The sequence below is a fragment of the Microchirus variegatus genome, assembly GCF_963457635.1.
Source record: "Microchirus variegatus genome assembly, chromosome: 17".
Classification (NCBI taxonomy): domain Eukaryota; kingdom Metazoa; phylum Chordata; class Actinopteri; order Pleuronectiformes; family Soleidae; genus Microchirus; species Microchirus variegatus.
The window spans coordinates 3,486,565-3,510,412 of record NC_139818.1 but is presented as its reverse complement, the minus strand read 5'-3'; the positions used below and the strand labels follow the sequence as shown (position 1 = coordinate 3,510,412).

At 45.0% G+C, this 23,848-nt stretch overlaps 1 protein-coding gene across 1 annotated transcript in view; it reads left to right on the top strand.

The window, feature by feature from the left end:
- The window catches only part of LOC310939514 (uncharacterized protein), a 35,756-nt gene extending 17,322 nt beyond the window's left edge, over window positions 1-18,434 (top strand). Inside the window, exons 30-47 of the mRNA XM_083904282.1 lie at window positions 996-1,179; window positions 1,460-1,602; window positions 2,013-2,194; window positions 2,601-2,860; window positions 3,008-3,278; window positions 3,365-3,548; window positions 3,648-3,774; window positions 4,247-4,333; window positions 5,819-6,004; window positions 6,085-6,365; window positions 6,487-6,635; window positions 7,883-7,967; window positions 13,125-13,239; window positions 13,418-13,546; window positions 13,646-13,960; window positions 14,783-14,933; window positions 15,015-15,171; window positions 17,651-18,434. Coding sequence (XP_083760408.1) covers window positions 996-1,179; window positions 1,460-1,602; window positions 2,013-2,194; window positions 2,601-2,860; window positions 3,008-3,278; window positions 3,365-3,548; window positions 3,648-3,774; window positions 4,247-4,333; window positions 5,819-6,004; window positions 6,085-6,365; window positions 6,487-6,635; window positions 7,883-7,967; window positions 13,125-13,239; window positions 13,418-13,546; window positions 13,646-13,960; window positions 14,783-14,933; window positions 15,015-15,171; window positions 17,651-18,070 — 3,426 coding nt within the window. The 3' untranslated portion in view covers window positions 18,071-18,434. The remainder of the gene's footprint in view (window positions 1-995; window positions 1,180-1,459; window positions 1,603-2,012; window positions 2,195-2,600; window positions 2,861-3,007; window positions 3,279-3,364; window positions 3,549-3,647; window positions 3,775-4,246; window positions 4,334-5,818; window positions 6,005-6,084; window positions 6,366-6,486; window positions 6,636-7,882; window positions 7,968-13,124; window positions 13,240-13,417; window positions 13,547-13,645; window positions 13,961-14,782; window positions 14,934-15,014; window positions 15,172-17,650) is intronic.
- The last annotated feature ends 5,414 nt before the right edge of the window (window positions 18,435-23,848 follow it).

The window sequence follows — 23,848 nt, the reverse complement described above, 5'->3', positions numbered from 1 at the left end:
TGGTGCGCACCAAACGATCCATTCAAACCAAAAACTCTAGTTCGTTTCGTTTTCATTGGTGTGAAAGCATCAATCGCACTCGGGTCCGCACCAAATCAAGCAGACCGAGACCGCCAAAAAGAGGTGGTCTCGGTCCGCTCAACTCCGCACCAAATGTCAGACTCTGGTGCGGTCCCTCTGGTGAGAACGCAAACTCGGGTCCAAACCATATTCTGCAGTAAATGCCATTGACATAGCCTACCTTGTAGGTCTTTGGAGCAATCTTTTTGTCTCATAGTTAGCACGACCACATTCATGAAAATAGCGTGTCTCCTCTGCCTGAAATGACGCGCTATACGTCTTCGCCGACTCCAGCGCATCAGCAGATTGTTCTCCAGACGCAGCCGCGACTCATTCTCAAATTGGATATTTTGCCAAAAAATGGCCAATACAGAGAATGTAATAAACGAAGATCCGAGCAAGTAGCAATGTGCGAACGTGTTGCTCCATAGTGAGTCAAAATTGGCGCTTTTCTACCGGAAGATATAAACACATTGATGAAACGTCAATCGGGCCAATTTTGGTTCGTTTGCTGGTGTGAAAGCGGACCACACTGGAGTCATATGTTACATAATAACAATTGTATTGCCTGGTGCGGATCAAATAATCGAACTAGTGGTGTGAAAGCGCCCTTAGGCTCACAATCTCTGTTCCAGTTCACCCCAAAAGTTGCTCAATGGGGTTGAGGTTCTCAAGTTTTTACACACGTCAAATCATGTCTTTATATTTATTTGTTCTTTTTCAAACTGTTGCAAAGCAAACTTGGAAGCATAGCTTAGTCAAAAAATGTCTTGCTATGTCCTTCATTGGGGCCTAGAGGCCAGCACCTGATTGAAACACCTGAATTCAATCCTTTTGTCCAAGTGTATTTATGGGCTCTATGTTTGTTTTTATAAGTTTTACACGTAAACACATTTTGCTTGAACGTCTCTCTCCGTCTTCGTTGTTGTCTTCAGTCCAAGTCTGAGGCGGTGGTGGTGAGCTACTTGGTTTTCATCAAGCAGCATTCCGCCTCCAGCCAGGAGTACGCGGACATTGCAGTGCCTGTCCTCACCAACAGGGGGCTACAGTGCCCGGGAGTGGACAGGGTGCACTTCTCCTCGGAGTACGGCAACATCGACCTGACCGACAAACTTCCAGGTACTGCTGGGTTTAATCGATATCAACCACGGCCTCGTCATTAGCTCTCATTGAATTTTACTCACACTTTGCCTTTGGTGGCAACAATTGATATGATCAGGGGAGTACATAGGTTCGTCTGAAATTTCGTTAAAATCTTTAGTTTCCAAGAACAAAAATTTGTTCTGGTGAGGACATTCTCACAAGACATGGATTTATACGCAGTCACCTGACATTTTTTTGGACAGGAAACAAAATGTGACAATTTGACGAAAGTTTTTTTTTCCCCACCTTACACCAGGCTACGACTGGACCTTGCTGAGTCCCAGTTATGTGCAGACAGACTGGGATGTCGCTGGATGGAGGGAGCTGTTCACTCAGCTGGGAGTAAGAGACGGCTTCATCATACGCAAAGAGAGACAAACCCTCACCGTTAAAGAACTGGTGAGGACAACATCAGAAATCACTCTTTCGATAACAATCACTCAGACTCCCGCACCAAACTCCCTAGAGAATATCAGTGATTTTACATCACAGCACACTTGTTTGGATTTGTTGCTCCACCGCTGCTTCCACCAGTAAGCTTAAATGTGTTATTTAGCGACTCAGCATTTGAAATTGTCACTGCAGTGACACAAACCTACCACACGAGGCAACAGTGGACCAGCAGCGTGTTTTCTCTCTGGACTTTGGCAAATTTATGTTTTCCCGCGCCAAAGTCCAGAGAGAAAACACGCTGTGTAATGTGAAATAAACCTCTCTTTCCTGTGATTTCACTCTTCAACTTGGTAACTGTGGTTACTTTTGGTCGTATCACAGTTTTAATCTTTCTGTCTATTCGACCCTCCGGACAGATGTCCAGCCCCTGGTCAACTGAAAGTGAAATGTGGAACTTGAAGGCCGGCGAGGGCTGCATGCTCGACGACTACCCCTGCGAGGAGTTTCGTGCACTGGCTACAGCCGAGTTGGACGCCGACCGCCTCCTGCAGCAGAGAACGGAGCTGCTGAGGCTGCTGGCCACCAACTGGAAATCTGGGTAACACAGAGATTTTTTTTTTAAATGTCCACACAAGTCGGGGTACATAGGGTGCAAATTGCCAAAAATGAACGCCAAAATTCAAAGTGGCCGACTTCCTGGGCGAGTTTGCTCATTTACGTAGAGTGCAAATCGGCAAAATGGACGACTTTGTGTTGAGATGAGGCCATGGTTACGGTTGACTTTTTTGTTCGTCTTGGTCTATAACATCTCCCCACCAAGTTTCGGGAAATTCGGTGAAGCTCAATTTGGCCTCTGTTTTCACCTTAGGGGGCGATATAGAGCCCTTGAGCAACGCGAATCCTCCTAGTTTTGATCCCGTCGCACACTTGAATCATCCCTAGAAATCGCACACCGCCTCCTCGTCCCGAATCCCCACTAAACCCCCCCGTCCTCCTTCTTTCAGACACCACTACTCGCAGTACCTCACCGCCCAGGTGATCGACAGCGACGGACGTCCGATCAAGAGCACCAACTCGTCCTTCTTCCACTTCCTGTGTCGTCTCGCGTGGGTGCCGGCCCATCGCCAGCTGGAGGGCGATCATCGCGAGAGGAAGTTCCTCAGCCCCAGCTCGGTTTTCTTGACCTCGCCCGAGGTCAGCGGGCTGCTCGGGAATCACGTCCATTACGTGGACGTGGACGCCAGCGAGTTCACCAGAGATCTGGGTAAACATGAGTGTGATTACTCTGGGATGCATTGACCGAACGTGTCTTAAAGTTTTAGCAACAGTTGAATTCTGAGGAGGCTTTAGCTCCAGTCCAGACAGTTCTTCAGGACGCCACCGTCGTCATCTTTTCCCCTTCCTCTTCCAGGAATGAGACACTGTGTCTCGGTGGACTCTCTGATCGACTACCTGAGGCAGTGGTGTGTCGAAGCAGAGGCTGGAGACCAGGAGCAGCGACAACAACGACAACAACAACAACAACAACAACAACAACCCGGGGACGAGTCATCCGGCGCCGGTTTCACCAGCACGGTCCAACACATCCACAACGTGTACACGTATCTGAGTACAAACTGTCCCCCGAGCAGACTCAAGGAGCTGTTCCAGCAAATCCCGGCCGTCTTCATCGAGTACAACAGGTACATCTTCAGCTCCAAATATCCAGCGGTAGCGGTAACGTGTTTTAAATGTATCGTGCCAAGAACTAACGATGTGTTTCCATCAGGCGAGATGAAGGCTGGTGTTCCGGTCGCTTCTACCACCTGAAGGAGGTTTGCTGGAGCGACACGACGACCATGTTCCACCGCTACAAGCAGCTGACCCGTGAGCCCGGCAGCGCCGTCCAGGAGCCCAAACTCCTGGCTCCTTTCTACAGCCAGCTGGACGGCATGAGCGACTTCTTTAGAGGAGTATGATGCTCTTTTTCACAAACCCGCGAAGTTCCGTCACTGGTCCGCTAAAGTCATGTAAATCTCTAATTATATATATATTTATATTTTTACGTACAGCTGCTGAAAGTGGATCGCAACCCCAACATGAATCAGTACGTGGGTTTGTTGGAGCTGATCTGTTCCTCGTGTCCCATACCGACCTCTGAAATACTGCAGGACGTGTCCGTGCTCTATGCAACACTTGGTAAGAACTCTGAGATGGCTGCTCTTTTGTAATTCACTCTTAAGAATGGAACGGTTCAGTACGGTACGTATTTGTTTGCGTTTCCATTAGGAATTGTACCTAAATAACTGGCCCCAACTGTTTCGTTCTTTGGCACCCTTCCCTTGGGGTACCAGAGTACAGTGGAATGGTACAGACCTCAGACTGAACCATTCCGCACTGTACCAAATCGAGTATGAGGGCCATACTGAAGAAAAACAAATATTTGGAGTTCTTAGCTTCTCAAATGTGAATATTTCTTGGCTCCATATCACAAAGTAGTCATTCAAACTGAATCATTTTGGTTTTCTGAACAAAACAAAACCTGGTTTGGGAAACACCAATCAATATTTTCGGACTATTCAGGGACCAAAGAAGTACTCGATTAACCGATCGGCAATAAAACAAACAGTTATAGCATATATAAAGTGACATATCTTTTCATTTTCAACAGCTCACAAGTGTAAAGTTGTGGTGTCTGCAGAGCAGGACAGCTCCACTCACTGCAGCCTGAACACCGGTTACTGCTCCACTTTGAAAGGTGAGTCAAGATACCGGCAATTCACGCTTTCTGATTTTCTACAGCAGTGCATAATGTATGTAACGACGACGACGATGATAAAAAAAAAGAAAAAAGGATGAGCTGGTTCACACCAGGCTGCAGAAAACACACATACACTGAGGTCTTGATATTCTCCAGGGACGTGCTGTACGTGTGAACGCAAATGTCAGCAGAAATGAGATTCTCTGGAGAGTCGCTCAGCAGCTCCTTGGACAAATCTGAGATCATGTAAAAAAAAAAAAAATGCAGCTAGACAAAATCCCAGTTGGTGCATATATCTGAAGCGACGCCCACTACTTCACTCTAAAGCCCTGTTTCCACCAGGTGGTTTGGTACAGAATGGTACGAAAATAACCAGCCTCAACAGTTCCGTTCTTTGGCACCCTTCCCTTGGGTCACCAGAGTAAGGGCGCTTACACACCACTAGTTCTATTATTTGATCCGCACCAGGTAATACAATTGTTATTATGTAACATATGACTCCAGTGTGGTCCGCTTTCACACCAGCAAACGAACCAAAGTTGGCCCGATTGACGTTTCATCAATGTGTTTATATCTTCCGGTAGAAAAGCGCCAATTTTGACTCACTATGGAGCAACACATTCGCACATTGCTACTTGCTCTGATCTTCGTTTATTACATTCTCTGTATTGGCAATTTTTGACAAAATATCGCGGCTGCGTCTGGAGAACAATCTGCTGATGCACTGGAGTCGGTGAAGACGTATAGCGCGTCATTTCAGGCACAGGAGACGCGCTATTTTCATGAATGTGGTCGTGCTAACTATGAGACGAAGATTGCTCCAAAGACCTACAAGGTAGGCTATATCCATGGCATTTACTGCAGAATATGGTTTGGACCCGAGTTCGCGTTCTCACCAGAGGGACCGCACCAGAGTCTGACATTTGGTGCCGAGTCAAGCGGACCGAGACCACCTCTTTTTGGCGGTCTCGGTCCGCTTGATTTGGTGCGGACCCGAGTGCGATTGATGCTTTCACGCCAACGGAAACGAAACGAACTAGAGTTTTTGGTTCGAATGGATCGTTTGGTGCGCACCAACTGCTGTTGGTGTGAAAGCACCCTAAGAATGGTTTGGTACGGTCAGCTCCACCAAATGTCGCGCCCTTGCGATCGGGGGTTTCTTCAACGCCCAAAGTCTATTTTCATTCCCGACCAAACGATCACAAAGCGAGCAGGAAAACAGAGCTACTGGATGACCTCCGTTGTTTTGGTCGTCGCGCTGGTAGGGCCATTGGGCCCCAAATGCATACCGTGCCGACGAGTAAAGGTACTGTCCTCAGTTGAAACGCAAGCCTGACCCAAGACCTTCCCCTTCCAAACCGTACCATGATGGAAACACGGCATACGTTAAACTAAACTCAGTAAAACAACTGGAAATTACCATGTCAACTGTAACTGAACCCAACCAGATCCTGACAGTCATTTCTGGATTTGATGATTCAGGTATGGTGTCTGATAAGAGGGTCTTCCCGACCAAAGACAACTGCTGGGTCAGCCTGGCGCCTAAACCCATGATCGCCGACAGCAAAGAGCTGGAGAAGGTCTTTAAACCTTACAAGCAGGTCTGCCTGCTGAACCTGCCGCCAGCAGAGAAGAAGGCTGCTCCCAGGAGCAAGACGAGGAACTCCGGTATGCCCGCTTTAAATACTCGTCTTGTTGATTGTAATGGGAATTGTTATCATAGCTAACTGTGGTCAAATTCCTGCCAGGTCATCCAGTCCCACCAGAGCGAGCTAATGTCCCCAACTTCAGCGAGGCGGACCGATCCCTCTTCATGGAGATCTGCGGCATCCGTTCGCTGTCGCAGTGCGTGAAGACCGAACCCCAGAGTGAGCACTGGAGGCCCTGTCCACCCATGCAGGCCCTGGTGCACTCCGTCATCCCTTACATCCAGCAGTTCCTCTACCACCACGAAGATCTGGCTGACGTCTACGCAGAGCTGGTTGCCGGCAACATCGGGGAGAAGATCAAGTGTCTTCAGTTCGGACAGGTCAGAAAACGACATCACGTATTGTAGATTAGCTGCTGTCCCATCTCCATCTTTTGCGTAGCACGTACTATAGACCCAAGCCCTCCATAGTCTAGACCTGTCCGTTTTTTTGTTTATACAGGTGGGTAAGTTGTACATTCGCTATGAGCTGGATGTGGCTGGCAGCGACGAGCCTAAGGTGGAGCTGCAGGACGTCATCTGTGTGCTTAAAGACGAGAAGGAGCTCTACATCCAGAAGGATCATCTGGACGCCAGGCTGGAAATCTGCAGGTACCGACGAATACGCCCAACAAATGTCTTAGTAATGAGAAAATGACATCTACACTACCGTTCAACAGTTTGGGCTCACTTAGAAATGTCCTTTCATTTTGAAGGGAAAGCACCTTTTTTTCAATGAGTATAATATTAAATGAATTAGAAATACACTCTATACATTGTTCAGGGTATCCGCGGGGTCTTAAAAAGTCTTAAATCCAATAATTTGAATTTAAGGCCTTAAAATGAATTAAATTCTCCTCAAATCTCATAAAAGGTCTTAAATACAGTTTTGAAAGGTCTTTAAAATCTATTAACGTTACTTTTAACGTTACTTGTGTTTCTGTTTTTGAGGATGCGATAACAACAATAACTACAACACGGAACTAAAGTAGGCCACCTGTGTTCCCGGTGACAATTTATCGAGCACCACTAGCTAACGGGCTGTGCGCACGCCGCGGCGTGTTACAGCTTAGCATAGCAGCGGAGAAAACTTGAAAGCCCACAGCTAAGCCAAATTGCAAGTTCAATGATTTTGTCTTTTGTACTTTTTTTCCAGTATGGATTTGAAATGGGTCTTAAATTGTGTTTATTATGGTCGTAAAAATAGTCTTAAAAAGTCTTAAATTTGACTTGTTGAAACCTGTAGAGACCCTGATTGTTAATGTGGTAAACGGCTATTCTAGCTGCAAACGTCTGTTTTCTTAATGGAATATGTACATAGGTGTATAGAGGCCCATTTCCAGTGTTCTAATGCTACATTGTGTTTGCTAATGGTGTCAGAAGGCTATTGGATTATTAGAAAACCCTTGAAAAAAACTTGTGCGATGATGTTAGCACAGCTGAAAACAGGCAAAATTATTATTTTATCGGTGAGCCAAAACTTTTGAATGGTAGCGTCAACAGCATGGCGACAAAGTTAATATGACCGGAGGCGTTAGCTTAATTATGTAAATTAGGCTGGCGGTAGTTAGCTCCAGAGGCTAGTGACAGTTAGCCGTCTTATTTTCTGACATTTCACAACAAGCCGACACACAAACAAACCTGATTTGATAGAACGAGTGAACTTCAGAGAACTATATGGTGCTTGTGCACCTGGAGCTAGCGCTCCAAACGTGTTTGCTTTACAGTAAACCAATCGTTCACATGGTAATGTTCAAGCTACAGCTTGTTGTCTCACAGAGTAATTGTGTTTGTGTGTGTGTGTGTGTGTGTGTGTGTGTGTGTGTGTGTGTGTGTGTGTGTGTGTGTGTGTGTGTCAGGGAGCTGGTGAAACTCTTCTGCGCAGAGAGAAGCCACAGGAAAGAGCTGATGCATTTCCTCGGCGACCTGATAACTTCGCTCAACGTAAGTGATATACGAGCCGAGCCCCCCTTCCAGCATCGATCACTAATCCGTATCAAGGGTAAAGGGTCATTGCATCGTCCTATCATCACACACACACACACACACGCACACACACACGCACACACAGCTGAGCGAAGCTAATCCAACCAATCAGCTGTTTCCCCCCCTGAGGGAGTCACGTTTACATGACAGGGCAACTCGCTCTCATCTCTGCTGCTGCTGTGAAGGCAGCGGTTAAAGGGATGATTCAGATTTTTTAAGAGTAGTTGAATGTTGGTCATTATTTTTCCCATGAAGAGTTTAAAAGTCCTGGTTTTAGGGACTTTTTTTATGCCACTAACAACATCTTAAAGGCGCCATATGTAAGAATGTGGCCAAAAACGGTTACTATTCAAAACACCAAGGTCTTTTAGGTTTCGTTTTCTGACTTAACTGGCAACCCGTGGTTGCTCGGCAGCTGAGACTCTACGTACTGCTATGATTGGTAGACGGCGGTAGGTGGCGCCACATGATTTCAAAACATAGACATGATTTGCAGTCTGCAAAATACTTTTTTTAATGCAAATATTCTGTCTGTACTGTTGTTGTTGGTGAGTTCAGTTTGTTATATGAACATTATTCCTGAGTCTCTGTGACATATTAGGAGGATTTTATGACCAGTTGCTTTAGATTTATTACATAATGCACCTTTAAGCAGGTATATTTACACCTGCTGTACATAAAACAAAGCAATGTCAACTTTGAAGGCCAGGATCTTAGATATCAAGTGCCACAAGGGTTGAATCCATAAAACACGTAGCGATGTAGCCACAGTTCCTTGGGTAATTTATCGTTCCGTCTGTTAAGATGATGGCTTTATACAGATTTTCTACGGTTTCTTTTGTGCAGTGTTGTTTTTGACGACCATCTTAGATTTAGTCTTAGTCTTATGGACAAAAAATGCTTATTAGTTTTAGTCACATTTTAGTCACTTCTATATGTGATAGTTTAGTCTAGTTTTAGTCGAAAAAAGAAGTATAGTCTTTTAACAAATTTATTTAGGTCAATAAGTATTGGAGATTGTTGTTGGGCAGTGTCGCACATAAGTTGTATAAAAATAGCAGCAGACCTATAAGTTCAACACACTGTGAGCTTGCAGATTGGCTATTATTACACACAAAGAGATGACCACACCTAGGGTTGCCACCTTTCAGAAATGAAAATAAGGGACGCCCCACCGCGGCTCCTCAGGGCCATGACCACCAAGGAGCCGACTAATGTAGGACATCTAGACACGTGTGTTGTAAGTGTGTTTGGGGTTTTTCTAGTAAAATTTCACTATGGTGAGTACATGGCGAGGGAGCGGAGCGACCGAGCGGAGGCGGGTTGGTGTGGAGCATTTGAAAATTTGAGGTAAAAATGGGGCATTCTGAGGCTTTTTGAAGGACCATTATGATGACTCATGAAGTGAGGCCAAGTAACTTAAAACATTACAGAACTCTGTATTACAGAAAACATCTACTTTGGGAAGCAGCTGGGGGAACACATGAACAAGAAATGTCTTTATTGGCAAAAGCAATATAACTAGGGATGCACCGAAATTCAGGAAACAGTTGGCCGAAACGGAAAAACCGAAATAAGTTATTGTGCTAATTCTGTACCATTGTTTTTGTTTTTTCTAATTTTGTTATGGCAGGGACTGTGTGCTTACCTCACTAAAGTCAAGGCATTGCAATTATAGTATATTATATTATAGAGTGCGCCCCCTCATCTGATGCAGCTGGCCTTTTTTTCTGCGCACCGCACCTGCACTGTGGCTTCTCTCTCTCTCTCAGCTGTGTTGTGCGTCGCTGTTTCGCTCTGCGCTTTTCCTCCAAGAGATATTTCCATATCAGCACAGACTGGATTATTTCTCTACACGCAGTTTTGTCTTTACATCCAATAATAATCTTTATGACGAGGATCGAGTACAGTCGCGATGACGTGCAGGGGATCAGAGTAGATCTTAGTGTTAACAACTCTTAACAGCGCACTTTTCATTGTTTTCACTCCGTGGTCTCAATCTTTTTGTAGAAGAGCTTTAGTTTAGTTGTAATTCAGGGAATAACCGATTAATCAGATGAGCTGATGTCTTTAGTTAACTGTGAGCAGCACCGATGTGTGGCGTCTGTTGCTAAGCAACCGTGACAGCAGCACGCGCACGGAGGACCGGAGCCGGGGCGGCCGAGATCCTGCATAGATCCCGCCACGACAAGTTTGCTGGCCTTATTATTCCCTGTGTTTTATTTTCATCTTTATCTTTAGTGTTGATGTGTGTGTGACAGACATGTGGATTGGATATTTAAGGAAATACGGAACAAACCGCGCCCCGTATTGGTTCAATACGGGACGCGACATTTAATTGCCAAATAAAGGACGATTCCGTATTTTACGGGACGGGTGGCAACCCTAACCACACCGTCACTGAATGCTAACATGGCTAAACATGCTGCTAAAAAACACACACATAACGAATTGACGTTAGCGTAACAAAAGCTAACTTTAGCCACTACTACTAACTACTGTGTCCAGTTATTGTCATGTCCTGCTTTCTTTTTGCCGCTAATTATCCATCTGTTTATTGTTTGCTAACATGTAAGCATAAAGATCGCTAGCTTAAAATGCTAACCAGTCCACTTACCGAGCAGAAGTGTCTGTGTCTGTCTCTGTCATTGTTAAAAAGTACAGCCACTTTTCAGTCCCTCTGTGGGATTCCTTATCCATCGTCATTCAACGCTGAACACACGCACGCGCGCACACACACACACACACTGCAGAAGCAGTAGCGGGGTACGTGCATATTAAGTAGCCATGTGCTTTCTCCGTGACTGTCAGGTGATTGGCCGAAAAAACAACAAAAGCTCTGGAATGTGAGATCACCACACCCTAACTAGGAAATTGACACGCACAATAAGCAGAAATGTTGTGCGTTTCAAACGTCTGACAGACCGCCCACTGACATTTTCGTCCATTCTCGTCTCGTCAACGAAAACTCACACAAGTCTCGTCATGTTTTCGTCATCAAAGAGTCGCGCTTATCTCGCCACCGTCTCGTTATCGTCATGAAAAAAAGTGGCGTCAACGAAAATATTTCGTCATCGTTGACAAAAACACTGCTTTCGTGCTCACACATCTGCAATAAATTCACGTTTCTCTTCTGACAGGAAATTTAAGTTTATGTCACTTTGGAAGTTGCTAACCCGCTAAGTTGCTAAGGCCGTCGCACGGCTAAAGAAGCGATGGAGATATCGCAGACCGAAGAGATTTACAAGAAACCTTGTTCACCGCACTCCGAAAAACCTTACTAAAAGTGTCTTTTTTAGTTAAAGCTAGGGCCTTGTTTCGTCAATCACATACAGCAGAATATCATCGGTATAACACACGTGCGGCTGCTCGGTTTTTTAAACTCTCTGCCTCCGTCTGCCTCGCGCTGAAGTCGATGAAATGGAATTGGTGAGTGCCTGATGAAGTGTTTCAGTGATGTGATTCTGCAGCACTTTAATGCACCCGAGTGAGACACGGCGACAGATGTGAGAGGATCAGCGGCCTCCGCCTCTCCCACTTATTACGCCCGCTTAACACCAACCAGCTTTTATACGATGCCGGGGAATTGATCCGTCACTGGCGGCGCATGTTAATTAGGTCATTAAAAGAACGTCTGCCACTGCGAATGTTGGCAAAAAGAGTCCGATACCCAATATTTACACGGCTAATCCGAGTTGTCGTTATTTTTATTTTGCCATTGGAGCGTTTAAAGGTCCAGTGAGTAATATTTAGGACGGTTTATTGGCAGAACCCGTTAGTATGTTTGTGTATAATACCTGGAAAATAAAAATGGTTTTGGCGTTGCAAGTACAAGGGTCTCGCTTTAAGGAGGCCGACATCTTAGAAGAAGATGGTTATGTAAATTTAGGGGAATGGCTCCGCCCACATTAACACGAAGGAAACGTTGGCAATTTCACATAATGTGCTAAAAAGAACCACTAGCCCAAGCAGTTTCTACTTATTATCACTTATATCTACTATTCGCTTCTTTTCTACACTCTTAGAAATAAGGGTTCCAAAAGAGTCCTTCTACAAGGACTGAGGTTCTACCTGGAACCATTTGCTTATTTTCCCAAAGAAAGGGTTTTTCAAGGGTTATTGGTAACACTAATGGTTCCAGTAAGAACCATCTTGATCCAGAGAACCCTTTAAAACCCCTTTCCCAAATAAAGGGTTTTAAAAGGCTTGCTGGAATCCTCCAAAAGGGTTCTAGGTAGAACCTTTATAAAAAAAAAGGTTCTACCTAGAGCCAAAAAGGGTTCTCCTATGGGCAAGCTGAAGAACCTTATATTGTTCTACTTAGCACTTTTATTTCTAAGAGTGTACATGGCAGCCCATGGCCAAGTGGAGAGGGGACTTGGCTTGTAACTGGAGGGTTGCCAGTTTGAGACCCCACCAGGTCAAAAAAGGGCTACGGTACCCTTTGTACCTACCCAAACCCCCATTGCTCCCCTTGGCTGCCCACTGCTCCTAATACTAGGAAGTTTTCTAGTAGAGGATGGCTTAAATAGAAGAAATTGATCCCGACTAAAGTCCGACTTTCATTCCCGATGTCTGATGACGACTTTTAAAAAAAAGCTGTTTACAAAGCAAACATCGTCTCCATTTCTTCCCAGAATCAGAGTTTTCAACCTTAAATGGAACAAATCTGGTCGTTTTTTGTTTTTTTTCATCTTCCTCAACGGAGCTTTCCCTACAGTTTCGGAATACGTATTTTTACGACATCTCTGTAAACATCCATCCTCCTCTCTTGGCCTTTGTTTTCAACGGAGTTGGCGAACTCAATCGTTGGAAAGCCGTGTCCGTGTTGTCTAAAATAACGCTAACACTGCCTTGGTCTTGGTAAGCAATTCGTGTTTCATGTGCCCGATTCTGAGGACTCCTGGTCAGCCGCCCTGATCTCGCAAGGCTGTGGAGGAGACAGCCCCACATCAAGATATTTAACCATCACGATGACTCCTAAGCTGCTAAATTAGGGTTTATTCGAGAGCTAGCTTCTCCAAAACCTGTGGTATTGTGGATGGCAACACAGAGTTTTGATGATGTAACGATGATAATGTTATCGAGGTTCTTAAACTGCGGTTGCTCCTCCAGGACGCTAAAGCTTTGAAGAGACTGCTGCAAGAGGAGGACATCGGAGATCTGCCCAGCGACGAGGAGCAGTGGGAGGTGCCGGAGCCGCCCAAACCTGAGGTTCACCTGGAGCAAGGTGGGTGGACTTACGCAGAAATGTCTTCTTTGATTTATGATGAGGTCAAAGTGAAAGACAACTTTAAACCAGGGTTAAACGCACTCGTTTAGCCAACAGCCAAAACGTTTCCTTAATCTCCGACGATGGTTTTTCATTTAAACGTGGCTTTAACTCTCTTGGAAATGTTTCGCTTCAGTGCCATCGTGGAGCCCCTCCTCCGTCAGCTCCCCAGAGGAACCACTTCGCCCGGCACATGACGACGGGGAGACGTTGGTTTGCTGGCCGCCGCGGTCGTCTACGCCCAACACCGGAGGCTTTCGCGCAGGTACGGTTAAAAGAAACGTATTTTAGCCTGTGTATTTTCCCTAACAAGGGTTACCGAAATAAAGCATGGATGGAAAATGACGACTCGTGGCGTTCTCAGCGCCAACAGGGAAGGCAGAAGGAGGCGTCGTCGACGCCGTCTTGAAGATGTGGCCGCCTCCCCCCGGGCCTAAAGACAACGTCGCGCAGAAGGAGGTGGCGCCCAGAGAAGGCGGCCATGTTGTCCCGCAGAGTCCCAGCAGCAGCGAGGGCCAGCAGCTGCTCAGGAGCACCAGCATTACCAGCATTAGCAGCATCAGCAGCATCAGCAGCAATAGACCACCAGACCAACCCAACCTTCAGAGAAGCCCCAGCCAACCGGGGCAACCTCACCCTGCTGCGGTGACCTCCAGCACCAACACCACACTACAACCAGGTTTCAAATCCCAAATCCTTCCCATCTTCAGACCAGCAAAACGTGTACAACCGTATTCATGCTAGCAGTCAGTCCTATAAAAATACATTTGCTTGGAGACTTCTTAAACAACTCACTCTCCCACACCAAACCCCATAGAGAAAATATGCGTTTTTAGCTCACCTGGACGCAGGTGCATGCTGGTCTGCTGCTGCTGCTGCCTCGTGTGGTCACTTTGTGTCACTGAGGTAAATGTGAACAAAGGATTTCAATTATTTAAGTCACAAAAAAAGACATTTGAAGTTTAATAATGGAGGCAGCACAGTCTAAGTAGAACCAAGGTTCCACCTGGAACCCTTTCGGAGGGTTCCACCAAGAACCCTTTATTCAGGAAAGGGGTTTTAAGGGGTTCTCCGGATCAAAATGGTCCATTAGTGTTACCAAGAACCCTTTCCATAAGAAAGGGTCTTTCAGAAGCAAATGGTTCCAGGTAGAACCTCAGCCCTTGTAGAACGACCCTTTTGAAACCCTTATTTCTCAGAGGTTCAGTGGATCAACAACTGCTGTGATGTAAAATCACTGGTTTTCTCTATGGGGTTTGGTGCAGGACGAGATTGGTTTACAAATCAGTCGTCTTTGGTGATGTTTAGTGGAAAAACGTATCGTTAAGACATCACAGACTTAAGCTGACGTGGATTTAGTTTTATTTTCCTTGTGGCAGCCATGTTTCTCTCTCTCTCTCTCTCTCTCTCTCTCTCTCTCTCTCTCTCTCTCTCTCTCTCTCTCTCTCTCTCAAGGCCTGACCTGTCCCGTTAATTTGTTTTATTTGCCTCTGCGTCGCAGTGACGGAGCACAGTCAGCAGACCAAGACCGGCGAGTCTGTCAGAGCTGAGAAGACGGAGGAAAACCTCCCAGCTCCAGAACCAGGACAGAGTCCTCCATGTGCACCGCCTGCTGAGACGATCAACAACAACCACGCTGCCCCGAAAAGCCTGTACGTGTCTCGCAACATCTGAAAACGCCCGTCTAATGTGTCGTCGTTTTCTGTAATCCCCTTCTTTTTTCCCTCCGTCAGCTTCGTCCCCGAGGCCGTGTTGCGTCCCGGTGTTTTCCATGGAACTGCCGACGGTCACCGTCCTCCTCTGAACCTGGACGTCCCGCTCTGGATCAGAGACCAGACTCAACAGGCCAAGCTGGAGGACATGGAGCTCACCTGCCAGAGACCCGGCACCGTCAGTACACTCACTCTACACGATGGCGTCTTTTCCCTCCCCGGCGGTCGAGTGCGTTAGCTAACGAGAAACCCACGGGGGAACACCTTTTCAAGTCTTAAAATGTAAAATTTGGTGAAAATGTGCTACTCTCATATAATGGTGCGATAAACCAATCAATTTTGAGATTCTCCGATTAGCGTTACGTTCGGGATGGCCAGATCAACTCTTATCTTAAGACTTAGGGTGCTTTCACACCTACAGCATTATGTGCGCACCAAACGTGTTTGGTCCCTTGCTTCGGTTCCTTTGCGTAGGTGTGAATGTAATCTCTGTACTTTGGTGCGCACCAAAACAACCGGTCCGAGACCTGCCTGAAGTGGTGGTCTCGGATCGCTTTATCCGCCCTACTTTGGTACGGTTCCTCTGGTGTGAAAGCAACCAAACCAAATGGGACGAAACATTATAGTTTAATGCATTATCTGTATGAGATGAAATACAGGATTACCCCGAATTTCCACGGGGAAAGTCAGCAGCGAGGAATGTCGGCAGTGTGTTTTTGCACCGTCTCTGCCCAGCGTCAATCCCCACCGGGCGCTCATGGCAGCGATGTTTTGCGATCCAGCCATATTCGGCAAGCCAGCGATCAGCTCCGGTGACCGTGGAGTTTACGTTCCGAGGCGGTGAAGGCGCCCGGTGGAAATCGGGGGTTAGTCTGGTTCCGGTGCTTCGCCGTCTATTTTGGTTCGTTTAGAAATGTGCATATGTGAAAGCAAACCGCACCCACGTCTGTTTGCTACATTGTACATTTTCTGACTAGTGTGGACCAAAGCAATCGAACTATAGGTGTGAAAGCGCCCTTAAGATCTTAAGACAACGTATCTCTACGTGGTCACACTCGGAGTTCTACGACACAAGAAGTTTTAGCTACAGAGACCTTTTTAAGTCAGTTTCCTTTTAACTGCCGACTGGATGCAAACTTTTGGCTCGTTACAAACGTCAAAGCCGGTAAATATTGACCTGTCCGGGTCCATCTCTCGTCTGCATCAAAATGGTTTTAGAGACCAGCCTCAACAGGCCAAGCTTGAGGACATGGAGCTCACCTGCCAGAGACCCGGCACCGTCAGTACACTCACTCTACACGACGCCGTCTTCCCCCCCCCCCCGGCGGTCGAGTGCATTAGCTACACCGAGGAACCAAAACGACGGCATTTTGAACCATTCAACCCTCATGTAGAAGATAAAAGTGGTAGAAAACAAGGGCGATGACGGACAAGAAGTCAGGAAAATGGTAGCGCGAGAGAATTTTTAACCAGACGACGAAAGATCCCGAGGACATTCGCGATCAAACTCACTCAAAGCCAGTGTGGAAGACGGACTGATGGCGATTCCGCTTGTAGACCAGCAGCTTAACGGGTAACCTAGCTTAGGACAATTGTCGACACCTCGTTTTACGTGTATACAATGGTGTGATAAACCAATCAGTGTTGAGAATCTCCGATTGGCGCTACGTTCGCGATGGCCAGATAGACTCTTACCTTACTTATCTCTATGTGTACGCGCTCTGAGTTCTACTATGGTGCGCTCAAGTCTGCCTCGTAAAAATCTTAGCTTTACAAACACAGTTGGACTCCATTCCCCTTGTGGTAATTTTCCCACCTTCCCACTTTCACGCCATCCTGTTCTGTCTTATAAACATGAAAAAAAAAACAAAGAAGGTCCCATGTGAAAGAATTAGTGCCATCTAATGGTGGGATTGAAGATTGCAACAGGGATGGGTGTTTCTTATAAGCGAAGGACGGTCATCGTCAACAAGTTCTTCCTCGTAAATACAGATGTTATTGACAAGGTGTGGCTCGTAGCTTTTCGTAGCTTTACTTAGCTTGCGCTAGCTAGTTTGTACATTTGAGCTACTGTAAAAACATGGCAACCTCTCTCAAAGTACATACAAAACTTGAATTTTAAGTTATTTTACACTCATAATGAACATATTTAGGGGAAGTATGTTCAGTAAACATGAGCTCAGTGACTGGAGTTTTGCATAAAAAGTAAAAATCAACTATGGCTAGCTTTGGCCAGATAGACTCTTACCTTACTTATCTCTACCTAGTGTTCGCGCTCGGAGTTCTACGACACGAGAAGTTTTAGCTACAGAGACCTTTTAAGTCAGTTTCCTCTTAACTGCCGACTGGGTGCGAACTTTAGCCTCGTTACAAACGTCAAAGCCGGTAAATATTGACCTGTCTGATCAATCTCTCGTAGAAAGCTTCCACTTCAAAACGGTAAACACGCTCTGGCTGATTTGTCCATTTAGGCTGCTGTAGAAAATGGTGGCACAAGATGGCCGCCTCCATAAAGCAAGACCCTTGCTTAGTTTCAATTCAAATCAATTTTATTTGGCATCTGCCTCGACCGGTTGGGGTGAAAGGAAAAATAGGGGCCATACTAAAGAGGTTTATTGCGACATTGGAAATGTTCACCAAGCGCTTTCCTTTCACAGGTGGTGATGTCGGAGGAGCAGATGGACGTGGCGGCGATTGGCGAGTGGGGCGAGCAGCTGGTCAACTCCTTCCTGTGCCACTGGAGGGACGGTGGCGACGCCGGGCGCCCCACCCACGTGCTGTGGTGCAACCGCGGCGGCAAAGAGAGCGGCCTGCCCTACGACTTCAAGCTGACGTTCGGCGGCGGCGGCGGCGACTCGTCGGAGGTGTTCGTGGAGGTGAAGTCCACCCTGAAGACCGAGCGGGCGTTCATCCACCTCTCCGCCAACGAGCTGGACTTTGCGCTGCGGGAGAAGGAGCGCTACCACGTGTACCGGGTGTACAGCGCAGGCGACGCCGCCAACGTGCGCCTGTGTCGCATCAAGAACCTGGCGCAGCATCTTTACACCAAAGAACTCACTCTTTACCTGTTTGTTTGAGATATTTGCACTGAAGCTCGTGTTCTCACGGCTGCTTTTATGTTCTTGACTGGATTGAGTTTTAAGCTGCGTCTCCACCGAGTGGTACGGTCCGGTTTAGTACAGTACCGCTAGGAAGCAAAATAACCGATCTTTGGCACCATTCCTTTGGCGTACCAGAGGCTAACAATGTCCTCGGTCACCGCCTACCAAAGTAAAGTTACTACTTGGTTAGCCTGACCCTTAAACCATTCCAATCTGAACCGTACCACGATGGAACCACAGCTTAGATTCCTTTTCTCGTGCTTGTGATGCTAATCTACTGTTTTGTGAGACAAAAGGGAACCAAACTACTCACAGGTGTGTGTTTTCGCGTTGTGGTAGATGCACTATTTTAACGTTTTTATTAGACAAAGTGATTGTTTTTTGTTTTTTTTAAAGTCTTTTTATTGCCGCTACCTCACGATTACTCTTAGCATTCCTTTCAAAATAAAAGACATCGTTGTCGACTGACGGAGTTTGACTCGATTCATTTCTGATCGAGGCATTACGTTACGTACGTGTTCATAAAGTTGTAAAATCAGGGTCCGAAATGGTTGTTTTAATGTTCAGGGAACAACCTACCAAGGGTCACACAGTGTTTAGCAGGTACCCCCGCAGAATAGCTTAGATCAGCCCGGCCCGACACATTAACTGCAATTACAAGCCCGATTTAAACCCAACAATTTTTTAATACGTGAGTCGTAAATGTGCGCGTACGTTCCCGCGTCCTCCCCACAGCGGTAGCCTCTAACCTGAGCCGCTGAGATCCGCTTCCATGAGCGCGTGTGTTGCTAATGACGATACGCTTCCTGGTTTTTAAATGATGCGTTCGTGGCCGCAGGTTTTCACACCGTCACACAATAGGACGTGCTAAAAACGCACCACGCAAATGCTTGATCAAGGGCCCAAGGCAGAGAATCTAAACTGTCCAAAAAACTTGCAAAAATCTGGGATTAGGGCTAATCGGACTCTCTTAATTGACCATATCGGTGATGTGAAAGATAAAGGGGTCGAAAATGAACATACGAATGAAAAACTCTGCACTTGTTTATGCAACCGACGGAGGCTAAATGATATAACAGGTCGACGTGGACTTCATCTGCAGAGTGCATGGTAATCCTCACAAACCAGGCCACATTATACCCATGTGATGGTGTTATTAGTGCAGATATTAGAAACAGCCTCCGGGGGCAACACCTCCTCCCTCTTTTCACCTTGTGATGCAACACTTTTGTAACCCGGAGGGCAGTGTTCTAAAAGAGAAGGTTCAGTCACAGATGGGGGGGGGAAAAAACAAGATGTGAAAAATGTGCCTATATGTAGAAATAACAACTACAGGCTGTTTAGCTTAGACTTCTGAAGTCCATTAGCGTCTCGCAGAAGCGTCATGTGTGCGTGTTTGTTCCCGGGCTGATGTTGGTTCCAGATGCAGACGCTGATGTGAAGCCACAGTCATGAGACGGGAGCAAAGATTTCAGACCAGGTAATAATGTTTGTTTTCCTGTTTTTGCACGGAGGCGGGACCAACTCCTGCACCACATACACACTCCCTCTGTTTCATCCATGATGCGTTCAGGTCTGCCTCGTAAATCTTAGCTTTAAAAAAACCACAGTTGGATTCCATTTCCCCTTGTGGTCATTTTCACGCTATTCTGTCCTGTTTAATAAACGCGTAGAAAACCAGAGAAGGTCCCATATGAAAGTATTAGTGCCATCTAATGGTGGGATTGAAGATTGCAACAGAGAACTATTAGTTTCTTATAAGCGGAGGACGGTCATCGTTAACAAGTTCTTTCTCGTAGATACCAATGTTATTGACAAGGTTAATGTGGCTCGTAGCTTGCGCCAGCTAGTTTGTACATTTGAGCTACTGTAGAAACATGGCGACCCCTCTCAAAGTACGTACAAAACTGGAATTTTAAGTTATTTTTCACTAATAATGAACATATTTAGGGGAAGTATGTTCATTAAACATGAGCTCAGTGACCGGGGTTTTGCATAAAAAGTAAAAATCAACTATGGCTAGCTTTACACGACAACGATCTGAACACAAACCGCAAAAGTGGCTGTTGCGTTCCCACGTTTTAATTCCGCGTTTAGACGAGTGTCTTTGGGTGGAAATCTGCATGCACGCGGCGACGCAAAAGTGTGTGAAATTTGATGTAGTATGCATGCCAGGTGGCTAGGTGGCACTGTGAAGCACTGCCATACAACAACACCAGGAGCGCGCGCATGCGTTGAAACTTCCTTCTACATCTCTGCTAGTAGCGCGACGTAGCCCACAGTCGAAAACCAAAACATTAACTCGGCTTAATTGCTGAAATAGCAATTATCAAAGCAGCTAAGCTAACGCACTTTTGCATTTTTTTTAACCCTTTAGACGGGAACGCGACCGTGGCGCGTTTTTAAGATATGCACTCTGGAAAGTGGGCTAATTTTTTTGCGTTTTTAAGCCCCCAAAAACGCCGTCGACATCTAAAAGAAAAGGGTAAAGCACAGCCTATGACACGAAATGGATGTTCATCTGTTTTCGAAACAATTAAGTTAGTAATATTGATAATTTCATTGTTGTTTTAGACGGGCGATGGTTCTGAAGTGTGGCAGTTCTTTAACGTCAGAAAATGGTGATGATTGTTCTTTCCGTTTCCTTAGAAACTAACTCTGAAGATCAGGGGTTTTTACGGTGCGAGTGATTCTGATAAATGACGGACAAACTCAGAACTGGACCCAGATCAAAAACAAAGCAGACAAACACACGTTCAAAACCCAGAAAAACTCAGAGAGGCGACTGAAGGTGTCGACTCTCTGGAGACCAAAGAACCATCTGAGCCTGAGCTGATCAACCTCAGCTGCGTCAGAGCAACAGCTGCAGCCGATAAACCTCTGATTAACTCTGTGAGCCACAGTCTGTGGATCTGTAACAAGTTCACAGAGCTTAAATCACAAGAAATATTTGAATTTGACATTTAAAAAAACAAAAAAAACAAACACTAAACTGAATTTATCAATAATAAAAGTTAGGGATATTTTTGAGAATATAATGTTTTATCTGATGTTACAAATAAACATTAAACCTTTTGTGGATTAACATGAAAAAACAACAACAACACTAAAGCTATGATTTAGTAAATACTCAGTATTTTGCAATATCATGAAATACTGTGATTACATCGTATGGTGGTGTCTCTGGAGACAATCAACATAGTTTCTGATACTTTTTACTTTATTGTTTTAATGGGTTTATATTTCCAGCAAATTTTGCAAACATTTGAATAACATTGTATTAATTTAGCAGGAAATGTGCTATATTGGTAAATTTTAAGCATCATTATCATCACTGTCATTATTATTAATATTTTTACTACTACTACTATTGTTGTTATAAATATATTTGAAAATCATATGAGAGAGATAGTTAGCTAGAAAGAAAGATAGTTAGCTAGATAGAAAGATAGTTAGCCAGATAGTCAAATAGCTAGGACGCTTTAGCTAACCAGAAAGATACTTAACTAGTTATAAAGATTGAGCTAACTAAAATCCAATCCAATCAAATCCACTGTATTTATATAGCACACGTTTAACAAACACAAGGTTTCCAAATAATTAATTCACTATCTCTTTTTCCAAAGTGCTGCACGACATGGTAAAACAGAGATACAAATTAAATATAAAAAGAGGGTTAGCTAACTAGAGAGAAAGTAAGCTAACTAGAAAGAGAGTCAAATAGCTAGGAAGATATAGCTAACCAGAAAAATACTTAAATAGTTATAAAGATAGAGCTAACTAAAATCCAATCCACTTTATTTATATAGCACAAGTTTAACAAAAACAAGGTTTCCAAAGTGATGCACGATATGGTAAAACAGAGATAAAAATTAACTATAAAAAGATAGTTAGCTAACTAGAACAATAGTTAACTAGCTATAAAGATAGGGCCAGTTAAATAAGATAGTTAGCTAGAGCGATAGTGCTAATTAAAAATTAGATAGCAAGAAAGATAATTTGGTTAGCTGGATAAACAGGAGTCCGTATACTTTGGGTAGGAAAATGTTGATATACTTCTTTTTGTTTTTTTTATAATTAATTCACCATCTCTATTTCCAAAGTGCTGCACAATATGGTAAAACGGAGATAAAAAAGAAAACATAAAAAGATAGTTAGCTAACTAGAACAATGGTTAACTAGCTATAAAGATAGTTAGCTAGAGCGATAGGGCTGACTTAAAATTAGCTAGCAAGAAAGATAATTTAGCTAGCTAGATAAACAGGAGTCCGTATACTTTGAATAGGAAAATGTTAATATACTTTTCTTTAAAAAAAAATCAAATTAAACATTCACCATCTCTATATAGTCTGGAATAAATGTTTTTGCTCTGTTCACAGAAAAATTGGAATTAATTTCAGGCTGTTTTCATACATTTTGACTCTGGAAATCATTAAAATGTCAGTGATTTTTGAGAATCTACACACACAAACACAAACACACACACTTTTATCGTATTAACAACAACAGTAAAAACATTAAAAAAAAAAACAATAATTAAAAAAATGCAACGTCAGCAAATGTTGACAATGTTTCCGACAGCACGTGAACGCACCATAGTCTGTACGGAGACAGCGGGCAGCGGCAGCGCTCAGAGGAGCAGCGCTGTCATTGGTGGAGCTGAGAGAAGGGGGCGGGCCTATGTCCTCCTCCTCTCCTCCTCCTCTCCTCCTCTCCTCCTCCTCTCCTCTGCTCTCATCCTAGAGGACATAACGATGCGGAGACAATAGGACGCAGAGCCCACAGGAGGCAGCGCGATGCCCGGCGTCACATCCGCAGACGCACCGCTGCTCGGAGGCTTCTCCCCGGACTGTCCCCGGCGTTTCCCCGCGGCTCACCTGGCCTTAGTGTGCGCGGTTTGCCCGCAGCCTGCGGCGACAGGGCGGCATCCACGCACACACACATGCACTGAGTGAAGGGTGAGTACCAGCAGTGAAGCCGGATTGTTTGTCGGTGTATCCTCACCTGCACCCGGAGTCAGTGATGCAGCAGTTACTACGGGCAGCCTGGTCCTTTAACGCATCATCGATCAGGCCTCATTCTGTGCAGCAGCAGCAAAGTGACAACAACACTGATGCTGATGCTGATGCTGATGCTGATGCTGCAGGGAGATGTGCTGGAGCGATGGGACGATTTCTATCGCGAATCGCCAGAGAAATCACTTACCTGAACTGGATTATCGTAAATGTGAAAACAGTATAAAAGGCTCTTAAATTGACTGGTGAATTCCCAAGATCGGGTTAATCCTAAACGGGGAAATGTTGATATGTACAATATTATCGTGCATTGTGACGAAAACCGCTAACAATAAGTTGATTGTGAGAATTTTACGTTATCGGTACATTCGTGAATACGGAAAATCGCTAATATTTCACATGGCAAAGTATATGATATTATCGTGCATCGCAATAATAATAGCTTACAATAAGTTGAATCTGGTGAATTTCCCTTTACGGAATAATCGGAAATGGGGAAAATCGCTAACATTTCATTTGACAATATACGATATTATTGTTCATTGTGAACGAAAAAAAAAAAAACACTCACTATGAGTGAATTTAGAGAATTTTGAATTCAGGTGAATTTCTGTTGTCGGTATATTTGTTTATAGGGAAAATCGCTAATATTTGACATGGCAAATTATGATATTATCATGCATCGCAATAAAAATCACTAAAAACAATAAGTTGATTGTGGTGAATTTCCATTACCGGG